This window comes from Schistocerca nitens, chromosome 4 (assembly GCF_023898315.1).
Source record: "Schistocerca nitens isolate TAMUIC-IGC-003100 chromosome 4, iqSchNite1.1, whole genome shotgun sequence".
NCBI classification, from domain to species: domain Eukaryota; kingdom Metazoa; phylum Arthropoda; class Insecta; order Orthoptera; family Acrididae; genus Schistocerca; species Schistocerca nitens.
In genome coordinates, this window is record NC_064617.1 from 19930452 (window position 1) to 19949961 (window position 19510).

At 37.4% G+C, this 19510-nt stretch overlaps 1 protein-coding gene and 1 non-coding gene across 2 annotated transcripts; both read left to right on the forward strand.

Annotated features, from left to right (window-relative positions):
- Positions 1–5084: 5084 nt before the first annotated feature.
- On the forward strand, positions 5085–5157 carry Trnak-cuu (transfer RNA lysine (anticodon CUU)). Its single transcript has one exon. It is a non-coding gene; the product is annotated as a tRNA-Lys (tRNA).
- A 5192-nt stretch (positions 5158–10349) lies between these two features.
- LOC126252789 (suppressor of cytokine signaling 6-like) lies at positions 10350–14442 on the forward strand. Its single transcript, XM_049953723.1, has one exon. The coding sequence runs from the start codon at positions 10424–10426 to the stop codon at positions 11603–11605; it is 1182 nt and encodes a 393-aa protein (XP_049809680.1). The 5' UTR covers positions 10350–10423; the 3' UTR covers positions 11606–14442.
- The last annotated feature ends 5068 nt before the right edge of the window (positions 14443–19510 follow it).

Consider the following 19510-nt stretch of genomic DNA (forward strand, 5'->3'; position numbering starts at 1 on the left):
CCAGACCCCTGCACCTCTTGTATCCATTCACCATCTTTGTAAATCTGGCAGCTGGGTCTTGTGATGATCTGCCAGCTGGTGTTTGGCTCCGTCAGTTGAGGCAATGTCGACTGCAGCCCATTATGCTCAGCCAGGGTGTGTCTGCAGCGCTCGCCTAAAGTAGTGGCAGCCAGATGACTGCAGAGCTTATGCAATGTGACTGACTACAATGATATGTTAATATTGTCGTGGACACAGCTTCTCACCCGATTGGGTTGTTTGGGCGGCGACAGTCTCAGGATGGTACACGAACAGTTGTTTATCACAACTCAGTATGGAGAATGTGAAACGTAAAGAAGTGCATATATTTTGTCAATGGCTGGGTATCACCTCAGGCCCAAGAATAAACAATATTATTGTAAACAACACACACACACACACATATTATATATATATATATATATATATATATATATATATATATATATGTGTGTGTGTGTGTGTGTGTGTGTGTGTGTATGTGACACTTCAGCGATTTCCAACGATGTCCTTGTCAACATTGATTACTTCATTTACTCAGTTCATTCCTATTTGTCATTCATCACAGATAAAATCATACTAATGATATTTTCATGAATGATTACGTTTTGTTCCACATACATAATTAGACATTTATATTGTCATAACATTAAGTTTTCCTTACGAGCTCAGATTCTGTCATTAGCAGTTCCAAACCAGTAATGCGATCACGTGATACACATTCACAATCAACATCGAGTCCAGATTCCGTCCATTGTTAGTTCTGAACAAGAAATGTACCTTCTACTCACACACTTAATTGTTCATCGCGAGTCCGGATTCCATCCATTGCCAGTTCCGAACACGTAAGGCACTCTTTAAATGCAAAGATTAACTGTTAAATATCAAGTCCAGTTTCTGTCAATTTATCAGTTCTGAATTATGAAACCTACTTACAACTACTAGCTTCTATCATCATGCATCAGAATTCTTCATTTTCGTTTAAATACTGGTATTTTCCAGTCCACACGATATTGCACGTCACTGCCTATATCAGTTACCTTTTCTTTATGATCAACTCAATATCGTGGCTCGGAAACAGTTAACTTCCCATTGTGGGATAAAATTCTTCCGTGCTATACTCTTATTAAACCCCCAGTCCATCATAGTGTTTTTACAAAAACATGCCTCATGAATTGACTTTACAAAAGAGGCATACTTAAAACTACAATACCTAAATTCCAAGAGAACTTATTACTACGAAACAAAAACGATGAAAAGACTCTCTTCATTATGTAGACTTGAAAATAACAACCTTTGAATAGATTCTTGAAATTATTTTCTAAACCCTAAAACATGGAATTTTTTCAAACTTTTATGAGGAAATAATCCCCTCTTGTTAGCAATATTATCAATATCTCGTAGCACATAGCTACCAGCATGTGGTATGTCCTCAATTTCATAAGGACCCATTTACAAATGTTGCCATTTCTTGTTCAGTCTTTTGATAGCTGACGATTTTGTACGTTTTCTTAGCAGTACCTTATTGTCGATGTTATAAGTACATACTCTTATTAGTTTGTTGTCATATTTCTTTTTACATAGTTCAGTGGCTTTAGCTAAGGCTAATCGAACCTGGTCGAGAAGAATTGGTCGATCAATATCTGGTTCCACTATCTTTGGCCACTTTTTCTTTATGCGCCCAAGATATTGAATATGAGGATTTACAATATATTTAATGCAGGTAGACATCCATAAAACATTCATAATCTTTAATAATGCCTGGTTTAGTATCAAATACATTAATATACGCATTAAATACAGCTGCTAAATTACTTCTCTGTTCGTCCAACAAATATCGGACTCTCATGTTTTTTGAAATACTAATTCTTTTATTTCTGACACAGAATTCTCAGTTAATGAACATAGGTGATAATCATTATTCAAGTAAAGTAATTTTACTTCCTTACTCTGAACTCTTATTCCATTACATATATTTTTCACATATTCAAGCTTCCATACTAGATGCAGCATAACCATCTTACCCTGATTGTTCTGAATACACTTTCGCGATATCGAGCATTATGTCTCATTCACACATAAAGTCGATCCCCCAAATAAAAGGAAAAGATAGATGAGGAGCCAACAAGAAGGTACATTCTATTATTTCCCCTTGTGCTTCTACATCCCCTAATACTTGGGCTTTAATGACTACGGAGTGTGATCCCAAAGCTTCAGACAAGATGCAGTTAGTTACAGTCAATACAGGTAACTTTTGTTTAGTGGCTAAATATTTAAACAACCCAATATTCAACACAGTGAAGGCAGCGCCGGTATCTAACAGAATTTCAACATCTTCGTCAATGATTTTGACCTTAAGAACAGCCCGTACCACTTACATGGGACTATTACGTAGTTTTCCCAGGTTGTCTAACAGTTCGTCTCGAATGTCTGCTCCCTCATTATACCTTAAAACATACAGATTAATATTGTCATGGCCTCTCAACACCCCACCAGCAATGCTGGGAAGACTCAGAGCAGCTGATTCTAGTTTGCTGTATTATTTGGCTGAGGGCTACCTGTCTCGTCGAGCACCACCACCCAAACTTCCAAACCTTGCTCGTTCCATTCAGCATTATTATTGTGAGTATTAGACTCTGGTTTAGGGAGCACCGGTGTTGGCACATATTGACTATTTGCCCTAATCACATTCGTAGGAGCCCTCCCCCCCAAATGTACATTCTGGCTCTTTCCCCAATTAACACACCTATAATTAAATGGTCCATGACTTTCCCCCTGTTCATCATAATTCTCTTTTCTATTAATTCCCTCGGAACTGTCTCTCGGAAAATTTCTGTTGTTACATTCGTAAGTATATTTTCTACTCTTATCGCTTTTACTTAGTTGTGTATCCACACTTTCTTGCCACATAGGCAGTTCAGACATAACATTTTCCTTTATTAAATTGAATTTTTCTTTAAGCTTAGCTATCGTTTCAGATTCTTCGCACTGGTGCATCTGGTCTACATTGTTGCATCACATTATTAATCGCGCTATTAACATGAGTCTGAACATTCACAGATTTTGCTTTCAACCACTCAGATACATCATCTTCTAATTTCTTAGCTTGTTTGGTCAGATAGTCATCAACATACACCTGACCAACTACTTACAACTTCTTAACCTGATCACAAACCTGTTCAATCTGTGTGGTCATTTCATCATGTTCTTTACTAAAGTCATTTACATTCTCTTCTAGACTAGCTAGATTAGTTTTCAAAGAATTGGTTACACAATGAGTTGATCCTACAGTTAATGACAGCTTACTTAAAGTATCTGATAATTTTATCAAAACTAGACATGATTGTTTTATTGGGATTGCCACAATCCTTCTTTGAATAAAAATATGGCATTTAAGGCTTTGATCACTGTTTATTAAATTTCAATGACTGGTTTTTGGCTAGCTGCCCACCTTCAGATCTGTTAGATAAAGTTAAAAGTATCATTAACACGAGAGATATAGTTATTGATAGAACTATCTTAATTTACAAAAAGATATTTTGGAATGTATTAAACGCCAACATACCATATATTGCAGTTACAGAGTAACTTGTCAGTACAGAACTATTGGTTCACTGTCATAACTAAAGTAATTTTTAATCTGTTAAAACCTTATATCACCGTTTGGAGAAACCTGATTGGTAAAAGTATAAAGTGCCCTCTATCTGTAAGAATTGTGCATATGTACTGAGATGTTATTTTTTCACCTTACATATTAATGGCGAATATACTTTTTTTGAGTGGACCTTGAAATGAAATAATGTTCCTACAAAGCTATATATCTGCGTTCTTGTTCGTTATTAGAGTTAACTAAAAACTGAAACAACATTTTCATACTTATTGGTGCAGACGACTCAATGTCCACACCCACAGTTTGATTGGCGCTAGGTACGCCTATAGCATCTCTGTGTTCATTCTTAGAGCTAGTCTCTCTTGCATGCACCAAACCTCTATTAATCAATTCAGATTCCTCAGTCTCCATGTTATTTTGTTTAGCCACATTTTCTATACAGCGTTCATCACTATGAGGCTCGTCGAATTCGACATCTGATGTGTTGACATCAAGATTGGCTCTCAGCTGATAAGTACGCTTCATTTTGATAGGTTATTTTACACCGAACACAAGTATGAAAATCACTATTACTACATCACTAACTGCTTATGATATTCCTGAGCCACAGATCTGCCTCGTTCAAACACAGTAGTATGACTAACTAAACACTCTGAAGAAATGCTTCATAGATCAAAATTTTTCTATTACTCAACCCAAAATCCGCGCCACAGCATTCGGGAGGACGACGGTTCAATCCCGCGTCCGGCCATCCTGATTTAGGTTTTCTGTGATTTCCCTAAATCACTCCAGGCAAATACCAGGATGGTTCCTTTGAATGGGCACAGCCGATTTCCTTCCCCATCCCCCCATAATCTGATGAGACCGATGACCTCGCTGTTTGGTATCTTCCCCCAAACAATCCAAACCAATTCGCGTCACAGGAAGTGAAGTGAACTGTTTCCTACCTGAGTTTCTTCACAGCTTCCAATGTCACTTAGCGACGACTCGAGAGACAGCGCCACGTCTTCAGCAACCACTCACAGAGACGACAGCTCCAACAGAAGACAGCAAGCTGGTTGGGGGTCCTCCTTCAGACCTGTGTCGATCGGCGTGTGTTATGACTGACTCACAAGCATGTTGTGAAGTCGTTGTTGAAGCAGTCGGTGGAAATTGTAGTAACTCCAGTTACCCTCGTCGATAGTAACATTGATATTCCTAATTTTCATGTGCCTTTATATCCATTTTCCAGCCCCACGCTGACTGCGCCAGTTTATGCCCGCTCACCCACCGTCATCACAACTGCACTGATATCGCTTCAACGTTTCCCCTTTCGGCAGTGGAACTGATCTCACAAGTTTGTACACACACACACACACACACACACACACACACACACACACACAAACACACACACACATACAAACATATATATATATATATATATATATATATATATATATATATATATATATTGTCCCGGCTAGCTCATTTGGTAGAGCATGAGACTCTTAATCTCATGGTTGTGGGTTCGAGCCCCACATTGGGTGCCAGTTTATGCCCGCACACCCACTGTCGTCACGACTGCACAGATATCGCTTCGCCGTTTCCCCCCCCCCCCCTCCCCCCAGCAGCGGAGCTGCTGTCAATAGTTTGTGTATATATTGTCCCAGCTAGTAGAGAACCATTCCCTGCCGTGTGCGTCGGGCATAAAACATCTCTGAATCATCTTGTGGATCTAATTGTCTGAACTAGCAGTTCAATATTGATCTCGTTTTCTATTTCCAAAGACAGTGATTCTATTTATTTCTCAGGAATAACATAGCAGTCGGGTTCCAGTCTACTTTTTCTAATTTTTGTTCCCCAAATAATTTGATTTAGTTATCTTTGAAGTCAATATTCCTTCGTTAAATCCTATTATCGATTTGCAACAGGTTGATCAGCTTCTCTCAATAATCCTTGAATATTCACAGATATACTTGTTTATGTATGAGCTGATTTTTCAATTTAGGAAACACGGAGAAAGTCTCATATCGATTCTGTTTTATTGACACAGTTCATTTCTTAAATAAATGAAAGATGGCACTGGGGAATCAATGAAGGACTTGATCCTAGTGTCTATCGTTTCGGTATAATAATAGTCACAGTCCTTCGCGTTCCTATCACCAAAGATATGATTTCCCATGATACTGTACTTTACCATAATATCTGATAAATTATAAATAAGTCTCTGGTTTTACAATGTCTAAGCTTCTTAATTCTCACGACACGATATTAATCGTAAGTTCGAGTTCTTTCAATGTCTGTTCAGCACAAATTATGTCTTTTCACGGGGACTATATCTCACGTCCCGTTTAATAGCAGAATCGCCTTGACAATGATCGGCAAAGATTTTAGCATGATAAGGTCCAACTATTTTCTGTTCAAATGGTTCAAATGGCTCTGAGCACTATGGGACTCAACTTCTGAGGTCATTAGTCCCCTAGAACTTAGAACTAGTTAAACCTAACTAACCTAAGGACATCACAAACATCCATGCCCGAGGCAGGATTCGAACCTGCGACCGTAGCGGTCTTGCGGTTCCAGACTGCAGCGCCTTTAACCGCACGGCCACTTCGGCCGGCGCACTATTTTCTGTCCCAATCTCAAAATAATCTATTATCCACCACTCCAATGTCTAACCCAGTTATCAGAATGATATTTAATTAGGCGTATAAGACCCTAACTTCCGACTACCAGGGAAGACTGCGAACATGCACCATTGAAAAGAAAAGACCCAAGAGAGCTAACAATCCTGTGCATTGGTTTATATATTATATTGAAAACAAAACGCAGTTCTGTTATGTCTTCCTTGAATTCCCTTTGCGTTTCTCTATATCTTCTTCTTCTTCGTGGATGGATCACTTAGGACCACGCGTAATCAACATTTGTTGGCCTTCCTTTTTGCCCATTATTCCTTCATAAACAATGAATGGGCTAGCTTTCGTTGCGTAGACCATGTATGTTGGTTAGTTTTTCTCTCTTCTTCCTCAAAACCCCGTGTGTTTGTGATTTTTCTTATTTAATTTCTATCATGTAGATTTGGAGACCCTAATTCTCTCAGGTCTTTTTCCGTCTGTTTGTACCAGTTCGGTCTTGTAGTTTTGTTCTTTAAAAATGTATGGATTTTGTGCGTTAACCTGTTTGAGTACATTCTTTCTAAGTGCCCCATGAATTGGATTCTTCTCATGCGCATTGTGTCTGTTATTTTGGAGATATTTTTATATATTTCTGCATTGGGTTTTGGATAATGTACCCCATCTTTAGTTCTTGGTCCTAGGATTTTCCTCATTATCTTACGTTCTTTCACTTCTAATTCCTCTTTTAGTGTTCTGTGTTGAAGGTTTAGTGTCTCAGATGCGTAGAGAGCTTTGGGTCTAATTACTGTTGTGTAGTGTCGTATTTTGCAGTTCCACGAGAGACTCTTTTTGTTGTAAATGTTTTTTGTGAACTGAAACGCCGTCTCCATTTTTTGGACTCTTGATCTGACAGATTTCTTTTCATTACAATTTTCTGCAATCCATTTACCTAAATATTTAAATTCTTTTACTCGAGAGATGTAGTTATTACCAATTTTGAGATCAGAAGGTGCATCTTTGACGTCAGTCATAAATTTTGTTTTTTCAAATGAAATTGTTAATCCTATTTTAGCTGCCTGTTCTTGTAATAATTCTAGCTGTTTCTGTGCATCGGTAATGTCTTGTGCGATCAGTGCCATGTCATCAGCAAATGCTAAACAGTGTAATTCTATGCCCTTATGTCTTGGTCCCAGTCTGTGTGCTGGTGCACCTGCTTTTTTCCATTCTCTAACAACTTTTTCAAGAGCACAATTGAAGAGCACTGGGGACAGTACATCCCCTTGTCGTACTCCTATGTCTATTTCAAATTCTGTGCTCAATTCTCCCATAAATTTTACTTTGGATTTGGTCTCCGTGAGTGTTTCTTTTATGATGTTTGTTGTCTTTTGATCTAGTCCAAATTCGGCTAATACTTCAAAAAGGGATTCTCGGTCTATACTGTAATATGCTTTTTTAAAGTCGACAAACGTGATGACATAACTTTTGTTTGAGGTACTATGTAAATATTTCATTGAGTTTTTCAAGTTAAGGATTTGTTCTATGCAAGATCGACCTTTTCTGAACCCACCTTGGTATTCGCCTAGTTTTGAATCCAGCTGAGATTCTGCGCGGTTTGGTAGGGCTTTAGACAGAATTTTGTATGTTATTGACAATAAAGAGATTCCACGATAGTTGTTGGGGTCTGTTTTACTTCCTTTTTTGTACAGAGGATGTATGATTGCAGTCTTCCAATCTGTGGGGATTTTTTCAGTTTTCCAGATTTCATGTATAATTTCTTTGAGTTTTGCAATAAGATTTTCTCACAGTCTAACATAACAGTCGCGACACTCACTGCTGTAAAAGTTGTTGCCGTTTGACAGATGGAGTGACACTAGCGGTCAGAGTGGCAGGTAAGGTGAACGTCAGACGCGTCGTAAGCATAATGTTTGTTTGCATCCATTTCCTACGTAATTTCCGAATTATTCGAGATAGTTTCTTGTCTCCAAGAGTTTGTGTAGTATCAGAAGGCATATATGTTTCTAAAATTGATTCTAAAATAATCGCAAGTATGAACAAAAACCATGAATAGAGTGGCAAGCTACAACACATTCGTGAAGAAACACTTGTGACATTGGACAGAATTGCAGCTTACCACGTTGATATCAAAAGAATATAAATACACAGATTCACATGTAAGAAGCATAGACATGTACCTCTACATGCAAAAGCGATGGACAGCTCGTTTATCGTTATGTAGGCCTACTGTGTTTGTCATTGTCACTTGTTTCCACGACCTTCATCTTTATATTATTCTAAGTGGGACAAGCAACTGACAAATAGCGGGAGAAATGTGCTGAAAACATAATGAGCTGATTACATTACATTTCACGAAAAACCAAATATTTGAATAATTTTCAAACAATCTGCCTGTAGCATTTTCTTTGTCCGATAATAGTTTCGCTCGAAGTCTAGCGATCTGAACATTCTGACACTTCACACGCTTTTGTAAGACACGAACAGCTGCACTTAATCTAACCACTTCATCGTCAAAGCAGGTCTTGTGTTGATGATTCTCACGAAGCTGGCACTAATAAATGGAGAGTTGAACTAGCTGCTTCTGTGTCATAGGACTGTTTTACAGCTTTAGATTGACTGTCGAATCTTTGTGGCAGTTTCTTCTTTATCGTCAGTTGAGGTGGCTTATTAGGAATGCCAAACAGTGGGGATACTGCATTCCACACGAGTTTGTTATTGTCTGCGTTCATGACCTGGTTTTGTTCGAAATGTAGCGAACAAAACCTAATATTATTATACAGGTAAACCGGGTCTTTCTTCATAAGGTCTTCTCGTCTACTATTAACTAGCCATTTTTTTGCTCCTAAAACGAAACATTCATGATTCATACACATACATTTGCAAATGAATCCTGACGATACAGTTTAGTAACATGATGGTATATACCTCTCAGGATCCTTAGGAAACCTAAAAAAGACAGCTGTAGTGTCTTCTTCCTATTGCTACTGCAATTTATTGCGCTACAAACGCTCCCGATAGTAAAAACCATGGTATAAATAAAAATAAACAATCTCTATTCGCTTTCACGATCGCGCCGAACTCACAGTTCAACCTACCATCCACTTGGAGCACTGCTGGCGCCGAAGGCAACAAAATCGAGGCTAAGTATCGCAACTGTTATGTTAGACTGTGATTTTCTCCTGCATTTTTCCATAATTCTGCGATGATTTGGTCTTCTCCTGATGCTTTGTTATTTTTCAGTGACTGAATTATCTCTTTAATCTCTTGTAAACTTGGTGGCTTTGAGTCTGGGTTTCGTTGTGTACGATGGAACTCAAATTTTTCTGCAGGCTTTTCACAATTCAGTAATTTAGAAAAGTATTTTGCAAGAATTTCACAGTTTTCGGTGTTGGTATGAGCAATTTCCCCATGGTCATTTTTGAACTAGAGTGATGGAGGAGAGTACTTTGTTAATTTTTGTTTGAATACTCTGTAGAAATTTTGGAATTGTTTTTCTTGAAATCATTTTCTATGTCTTGCAATTTTTTGTCTTCGTGTTGTTTACGGACTGTTCGTATTGCTTTTGTGACTGTTTTCCTGGTATCTTTGAGATCTTCCAGGGTCTTTTGATTTTTGTTGCACAACCAATTTTCCACGCCTGTTATCTGAGATTTAGCAGTTGGTCACACTCATCAATCCACCATGGGTGTTTACGTGTTCTTGTTTGCGGTGCTACAGTTTCAGCTGCATTTAAAAGTCCTGCTTGCAGTTGTTGCCAATTTTGTGGTTTTAAATTTTGCGTTTCTTTTGTAAATTGTTCATTGCCATTTATCTTTTGTACATCATATTTACGGCGTGGAGATTTCTTAGTGGTTTCTCTATATCAAATATCTACTATTTGTAAAATTTTGACTAACTGTTACTTCGAAATACAACTACCGTGTTTTGGTTCTTGGGTCATTTCGTATTACAGAATTTAATCTAATATTCGTTTCTGAATACCCACTCTCTACTGAGCGGTTACAGTTGCTCTATAGGCAGTCTCAAAATGTACACAACGATATATCTGTCTCACACTTATTACGTGCATCTCTGGACAGCAGGGGTCTTATGTCTCAGTTCACAGTGAATTATGGGTACTGTTGATGTAGACGAGGAATGTTGTCCTATATTTGGGAGATAGGTAGCTGATCTCAGTGCAAAAATGAATTTAAGTCAGTTGAAAAATTCTTTAATTAGGCGAAGCGGCCGGCAAAATGTAAACAAAACTCCCGGGTGCTGTGAAGTGCAAGAAGAGGAAAATGGCGAATCACAGATATCTGCTCTAAAATGTTCAAAGACTGACTCGTCTGTGATAAAGGAGAGTGCGCGGTGTCAGTGCAAGAATAATGCTTCAAACGATAAGCCGAGTATATTGAAAAGCTTTAAGAAAAAATTTCGCTTAAAGTCTAGTGTTGGAAGGACGGTGAAAAGTAAGCCTAAGCAAGCAGTTCGAGGCATAGATCCATCTACACTTTATGCTCGTAGTTTACACGATTCTTCAACTAGTGATGAGTGTGTGTCGGATAAAGTGGATCCTCTGCGTGTTGTAGGAGGATTGAATCATATACAAGTAGTGACGAATAATGGAATTCCACAGCAGTGCGAGTCGAGTGCCTCCCAGACGTCAACACAACAAGCTAGCCAGTGGGGAGGAAGTTCTGTTTGTCCCTTAGTCAAGAAACTTACATCACAAGACAACGATGATTGTTCAGCCGACGGAGATGACCATTCTGGAGGGTCGGGAACTGACACTGGACAACAGCAACAGCTTATACTGAGATTGGAGAATGAGAATGGTACTCAGAGCGAAACTGAAACGGAAAGTGAGAGCTTGGCTAGCCCTCGTAGTCTAACAGGTGAGCTGTTCGAGCTGGCAAAGTACGGCTGGTACTGGGGCCCAATTACACGAGAAGAGGCAGAAGAAAAGCTATTGGATGCACCTGATGGTTCGTTCCTTGTTAGAGATTCGTCTGCAGACCGCTACTTGCTAAGTGTCAGTTTCCGCAGTGCAGGCAAGACGTTTCATGCCAGAATTGAGCACAGCCATGGAGTATTTAGTTTCTACGCAAATCCTGGACGTGAAGGGTTTCCAAGTATCTCTGAACTAATTGCACATTCTATGACATATTCAGAATCAGCTGTTTTCTGTTATTCTCGCCCTCGTGCTCCAGGATACCCTGCATTTCCTGTTCGCTTGGTGAAGCCTGTATCTCGCTTCACGCAAGTGCGATCTCTTCAGTACCTCTGCAGGTTCGTTATAAGACAGTACACCAGGGTTGACAATATACAGAAACTACCCCTGCCTAGGAGACTGTTAAGTTATGTGCAGGAAGGACATTATTGACACCTGCTGACTTTGTGTCATCTCTTTGGGGTTGAACTTTATTATGTGGTTGATAGCACTTCTGTAATTTTTTTTGTGTTCCCATATTTAACGACTGACTTTTGTACAGTTATTGTTGTATTACATGTTGTATTTTCCTTTAATGTCGATGACTAAAGGCAAAAATCAGACTAAATTCCTGTGTATAAAACATTGTTGCAATTGAAAATTTTTAATGCCCTGCTAATTTTGAAGACAATAGAAATTAAATGGGTGAAGCTTTATTTCATTCCTTGCAACAGAGCAGTGGAAGAGTTTTCATACAGTAATGAATTCACGAATTTAGTGTGTGAAAATTATGCAATGGATATTAAATTTGTATTTGTTAGTAGTTGCTGGAAGCTTGTGCTAGAGTTGGACTCATTGCAGATCTACAGCCAACGCAGCTTAAGTTTGCCTGTTTAAATCCCATATCATTGCGCTGCTTAAGTCACAGCAAGTTAATTTTTCCTGTGATGAGTTTAATATTTTCCAAGTATTCTGCATTTTCACAGGTGCATTTTTTGTTCAACATTTCAGTGTGAACTGGTCTGTAAATGTTGGTAACTATACATCTTGAGTCATAGAAAAATTGAAGCACATTTATGCTATGGTGTTCAAACCATAAAAAATGTGTAAGTACTGGGTAATCTGTTTCCTTCCAAAGCACATTTTGCTACACAGGATGTATCAGAATCATGTGAAATATAGTGATTTCTGTATACAAAGATGTATTTTAAAATTGGGAATTCTGTTCCTATGTTTCTGACATACTGATATTGCAAGCAAGATATTTGTAAACATCAGTCAGACGCAGTACTATATGAATATTTGCAAATAATACCCATCCTTCTATCATGACTATTTATATCTGTTTTATCATTGGTTGCAGTAACATCTACACTTGAGGGTGTTTGAGAGAGAAGTACGTGAGAATAATATGAGCCCGTTATGATTTCATGCATTATTTGTAATGGGTTTGATGTTTTACATGTGTAACTTTCATTCACAGTATAGGGTTCTTCGCATGGTACAGGAAATGATTTGGCAATTTTCCCTTTCCAGATTTTTGTATACATATCACTCATAATTCAGTTTATATTGAGTGACACTTTGGGCATCACTTACTTTAATACAGATGTAGGCCCTGCTGTCATGGAATTAGGTATTTTTTACTGTTTCACTCTTCTCCTCCCCTCCCCCCCAAAAAAGGGAAGGATGGACGAATATTGGTTTGAATTTGCATTATGACGGTTAGGTTGTGCGTATAATTTTAGAAGACCAGGACTGCCGGATAGTAATTGAAGATTAAAGATATTAGTCTAGAAGTTTGTACAGTGACTGAGTAAAGGAAGGAATAGTGGAGGCTCAACAGATTCTAATTTTATTCATACTAAAGCTACAGTTATTTACCAGTTTTTGTGCACACCCAAGCATAGTTGGTGTTATGTGTAAATTATACCCCTAATTTTGTGGAATCTCCACCTTCCCCCTCATACCTCTACCCCTCCCCCCTTCTTACTCACACACACAAAATTTAAAATGCTACACTATTAATTAAAATCGCAACCAAATTGTGACACATAGCTAATCCCAATTTGATACCGACTTGTAGATTCGATTAGTGAAATGCACATCAAAATGTTATACTTTATGTGATATGCTTAATAAATAATGTAATTTGTGATAAGATTTGTCCATGAAATTACAACTTAAGTAAGAAAATTGTGTAATTTTTTGATCTCACTTCTGTTACCAGAAAAGTTGAATAAGTGAAATATTTGCCAGCTGTCTTTATTATCTGTTTAAGAATTTAAACAGATATTTATATTCTAATCAAGAGTGTTTTGAGAAATTTAGTATGTACCATCCTTCCCTATATATGCTACAGAACATTGGATTGTTGACAGCTGTGTAAGAATATGCGTAACATTAATAGAGAGCAAGTTTGCAGATTTGTGAAAATAAAGGAAGAAACACAAATGCATCAAATTGCTTCTGTGTAATGGAACTGTGTTGCATTATTGTGTAATACCAGTTGTGCCTGTGCCCATATAAGACTTTTATTGTATGAACATATAGTGTAGAGCGTGGTTTGTTACACTATTTAGAGTTATGACTGAAGTAGTCAGTTCTATCACGTATGCTGTTGAAGTATTTTTGATACTTTTATGTTTTCAGATTAAACATAAGAAATAAGAAAGCTTTGAGAAAAAACTTAAAGTACCGTAAGTGAATGCAGACTATCAGAAATATTGGCTTCTTTCTCATCATTTGTGGTTAATATTGTTGACAAAATAATGGTTTTTTTGTGTGTATGTCTGTGGTCGTATAGAAAGATCCTATTAATTTGCTTAGTAATGGATAATTTGGTTTTCTAAATATGCTGTCAGTGTGGGATTAGTTTGACCAAACTGGAAACTTCAAGCTGAGTGTGAGACCAGAAGTAAATGATAAATCTGACAGAACAGTTACAAACTAAATGCTAAACAACGAAGCTTTTATATTATGTTTACAAGTAGACAGAACAGCTTGGAACAAAACACAGTTCAGTGAACTGTGAAGACTTGTGTTAATGTCTTGGGAAACAATATTCACTGAATATTCTGGACAGTTATGTAAGCTGTTGATGTGCCTTTCTATCTCTGGGAAAAATCCCTTAGTGTAAGCTGAGTGTTAACTAGTTGTATATGAATGTACAACTGCATTGATAGCTTTAATCTCAACTATCCCTCTGTTGTTTGTAGATGTGAGAAGAAAATTATTTATGATTAGTATCTATTCCCTTGTTGACACACCATGTCCTACAGTCTAACATACCTGTGATTTTCAGAAATAAAAGAAATTTCACTGGTGAATTTAATTTAAGAACTTGTTCTCATTCTTACTTGTTTTTATTTAGTACCACAAAACAAAAATTACCATTTTGCTGCTGGTGCTTATGTATGGTTCTTTAATAGCAGTTGAAATGTATAACACTGTTAAATGAATTCTTGCTTGCACATGGGAATGGGGTTTTTGTTTGCTTGAGCAGCTCAAGAATGCCCAGGAAACATTGTTTTCTGTGCTGTTATCTCTGTGGATCCATGTGAAACAGGTACCAGAGGAGGCATCGTGCAGGGTATACACCATAATGAGCTCTCGTGGACATCAATTATAACTTCACAAATTTTGTTTTAAGGGCTTTAAATGCAGAAGTCCTTCCAATGATTTTTATGTATAGTATCATGCATTTCAGGTGATGATAAATGGAATTTTCATAACTCTGTATGCATTTTATGATGATCACAGTGTGACTAATATTGAGTTTGACGTACGTTTATCCCTTCTATCTACCTCAATGAGAAATATATGAAGAAGTGACAGTACTTACAAATTCAGAAGTTTTAAATGCTGAACAAGAATTTGTTTTTGATTATGATCATCGGCACTGGGACTACGGTATATTCAGTCTTGTTGGCAGTTGCTGTCTTCTGGGAAGCAAGGATGCTCGTATGCAGGGGCAAGGCACCCCCCCCCCCCCCATCCAGCTCTCAGACAGTGGTTAAAATAGTGTTGTCAGGTACCTTTATATTAAGAAAATGATTCAAAGCTTGGTATTACACTTTTTTTTAGCTGGGTCAGAACTGGGACTTTATGACTATTAGCAAGTCACCTTTGGTCTTCCAAAATATTAAAATTACTCCATACTTGCAGGTCTTGCACAAACTATTCAATGGGTGCTCTTTGCTCAAGGGAGACACAAAGTTTCGCAATGGAAATACCGTGCTCCTAAGACAGGTCAGACATTTTGTACCCACTGCTGGATGAAGACCCATTCCATACTTCCTCCACCGATCGTGATCTCCAGCTATATACATCCATGCTCTGCCTGCATATTTTCGTGGCTTATCTACTTACCTTGCCATCTTGGTTTTTTCTTATCTCGCTTAAATGACCATTGTATTTTTGCTACATTGCAGATTTCAAAATCTGAGCATTGCATAAATCATCATTCATCAAATTTTGACATATTTGCGACTTACATTTTTGTGTACTCTCAATAAAATTAGTTGCCAAATCCAAGTTTTGACAGAATACTTGTGTTTGTGCTCAGTAACAGTAATGAGAACCTGGGGCCAAAGATAAGTTAAATGCGTTCAGTGACCTGCACCGAGATGTTCAAAAAATGCTACAGCCGCTGAATGTTATCTTTACTTTCCTCAGTTGATGCTAGTCGACATGGCTTAATCATTCTTCTTAATTACAGACTGTTTACCAGAGCCCTAGGGTGGCTGTTTCTGATCATTAGTTCCAATAACAGCCTATAAATGGTATTTGTATTGTATAGAGAAAGAACTTACAGCAAGCACATGTTGGATTCGAAGGTCCAACTGGATATAAGAAATGAAAATGTGTCGCATTGTATTTTTTGCTCTGTCTCAAGGCCACAAAGGTGCGCTCTCTCTCTCTCTCTCTCTCTCTCTCTCTCTCTCTCTCTCTCTCTCTCTCTCTCTCTCTCTCCCCCCCCCCCCCCCCCCCCACTGCTACCCTCTCCTCCTCACCTCACCCAACCCTTTTGGATCTGTGCTTGGTTTATAGCATCTGGTGTACCTACAGATTAACTTCATTGTCTACTGCTATAAATGTTATGTTCCTAATATCTGCTGATATTTAACTCTACACATTTTTAAGCACCTGGTGATTTTAACAGTCTTGTATATTTCATCTCCAGCCATTGTACATATATGATCTGCTCTGCTTTTTCATTTACATTTGGAGGCTCTTACTTACGTTTACATGCCATTGATTGTAGATATTACACCCTAGAATGAGACAGAAAAGTGTCGCACATCATATTATTATTTTTGTTATGTACATTGAAGCAATATTTAGCTGTGTGAAACTGGAAATTTCTGCACTGGTATTTCCAAATAGGCAATCTACATCTGTGATTTACTGGCATCCTGATATTTGTTCACAGTGGCTTTACTGGATGTTATTGTCTTTCAGTACTGTTGAATGTTCCCTTTTTAAATGTGTCGGTTGATGATCCTTGAATTATTTGCTGTATACTTTTGTGGGAATCGCAATATGTAATCTTTAATTTATACGATATCAGAAATTGTTTACTTCACAGCTGACGGTAGTGACAGGAACTTATGGGAGATGAAATTCCTAAGGAAATATCTCTGTGGTAACAATTCGCCTATATTGGTAGCTATGGAAATTAATTCTTCTTGCATGATGTAGCCTCCAGTTTGTTTATCAAAGACAGCTGCACCTTTTTGTCTATTTTCATTAGCTTTGTTTCATTGTGAATCAGTTTCATGTCGTGGTTAATATTGTCCTCGTGAAAGCAGAATGGTTACAACATTGCCGTAGGTAGTTTTCAGCTCAGCTTTTTGAAGGCTCTTTTATATTAGATTTCTTTTAATTTCTCTTTTTGTGGAATTTATAAGTGGACTTCACTTGTCACAAAGTTTTACATTGAGGGTCACTTTATATTCACATTCTCAGTATGAAACTTAAATAGTTGGGTGATTTGTCTTCCAAACATTGAAGCTAAACTTCATTGTTTCCTTCTCAATAATTTATTTTACAGCTCCAGTATTTCATCCCGTAAATGCTTTGTATAATTCCTCCTGTTTTCCATCTTTTATTTACTGCATGAGTGCTGTTGCTGCTAAATACCAATGTTTGAGATGGGATGTGAATCCTCTAACCAGCTACTGTTACAAGAACATTTGGACTAGTGTTGGCACACACAAATTTTTATAGCTTAGTATTTATTCTCAGTAAACAAAATATTGTAACTACAGGGATGGATGGTTTATAAATAATAACTTATATATGCAATAAGTTGTAAAATTGGTCCAGTAGAAATAATATACTTACTACTAAACAAGTTGGCCTGTGCCACATAATATAAACCGGAACTCTCTGTTTGACTTACCACCATAAAATTGTGGGCTTATTAGCATATAGTAGATACGAATGAATTCACATGTGTGTGTAAAGCATTTAACATGTATAGAAGATGATAAATTCTGTACAATAACATTGCTGTTAACAGTACTATATACATTTGTGTATTATGTACACGTTCTTTGTCAGTCAGAAACCCTGGAATGAGATGCGAACTCAAGAAAGACTGAAAATTATCCACATGGATAATGGATGTTTGTTTATGTATTTTTGGCAAACCTGTATTTTGTGTTATTTAAGTAATCACAACTGTATTTTCTAATGCACACAGTTGGCAGCCCTAGTCTAGATTGTGTCTTGATGACTGATGGATTCATCAGTAGAGTTGTCACTACCCAGTGGTCCCATTATGAAGTAGAACTTCCAGCAATGTGAAATGAATCAAGTTGTACATTAACAAAAGAGTGAAATAGGTAAAGTATACATGGAAGTGTCTGAGTTGTTTGGTTGTATAAAGTTCAATTAAACCAAAATAATCTTATTACTAGCAGCATATATTATTAAGGAATAAATTAGTGTGAGAGCTCAAAAGATCTTTTAGCAAGATTTTTAGTTTCCTTTTTCACACAGTATTCTTAATGCTTTCTATAGCTAAAAGAATGTTTTATTTACTGAAGCCGAATTGTGGCACAATATAATTATGTGAAACAACAAGGAATTTCAGGTGAACACAAAGAGGTCTGTCTACTTGTAGCTACAAAACTGCTAAACTTAGTTCCTCAATTAGTTTGTCAGTATGTTGGCACCATTTTAGCTTGTTATCCAGCCGAACCAATATAATAGTGTTTCATTTAGTGTATGACCATTAATGCACCAGTGGATGACTTTGTTTAAAATTGTGTCATTAATTTTTGTGAACCTGTAGGTCTGTCCAGCCATCGTTTGGCTTCTTTCTGACAATTAAGTGTGCTCCTGTCATTGGCAAACATTAGTTTCTGAACAAAAATTTATAGTAATTTATGCAAGGTGGGATCCAATAATGATATGCGAGTTATTCGTGTTTCCCCATTTTGAGCGTAATTTTGTGGTACAGTGTGATTGTTGTGGAAGAAAGACACCATTTCAGGGATGTCACAATATTTTAATTTTGCAGATACAATTTTATGGTGTACAGAAACAATGGCCTAAGTAGTTGTTGTTGTCGTTAGTCCAAAGACTGATTTAATGTAGCTCCTCCTGCTGCTCGAATCCTGCACATGCCTCTTCATAGCTACACAGCTACTGCAGGCTTCATCCATCTGAACCTGCACACTGTACTCAAGCATTGGGTTCTTTGAAGCTTCAGGAAGTGTCCTATCAATTGATCCTTTCTTGAGTTCAGCTGTGCCACAAATATCTTTTTTACCCAGTTCGATACAGTACCTTGGTATATGATTTATCCTTGTAACAGTCTTTATTCTTGTACTTCACCACATTTCAGAAGCTTCATTCTCCTCTTGTCTGTGCTGTTTATTGTACACATTTCACTTCTGTACAAGGTTATATTCCATTAAATACGTTTAGACAGAATTTCTAACATTTAATTTTTATATTCAGTGCTAACAAATTTCACTTTCTCACAAACACTTTTCTTGCTAATACCAGTCTGCATTTTATATCCACTCTACTTGAGCCGTTGTCAGTTATTTTGCTGCCCAGATATCCAAAGTCATCTACTACTTTTAGAGTCTTATTTCCTAATCTTACTCTTTATCAGCATCACCTGATTTCATTTGACTCCAATCCATTACCCTTGTTTTATTGTTGTTGATGTTGAACTTAAAACCTCCTTTGAAAACACTATCCATTCCGTTCAGCTGCTCTTCTAAGTTCTTTGCTATGTGTATCTCACAGAATTACAGTGCTATTGTTAAAGCTCAAAAGTTTTTCTTTCTTCTTCCTGACCTTTAATTCCCTTTCCAAATTTCTCCTTTTTTTCTT

Coding starts and splice junctions, on each gene's coding strand:
- LOC126252789 (XM_049953723.1), top strand. CDS start 10,424: ATGAATTTAAGTCAGTTGAAAAATTCTTTAATTAGGCGAAGCGGCCGG.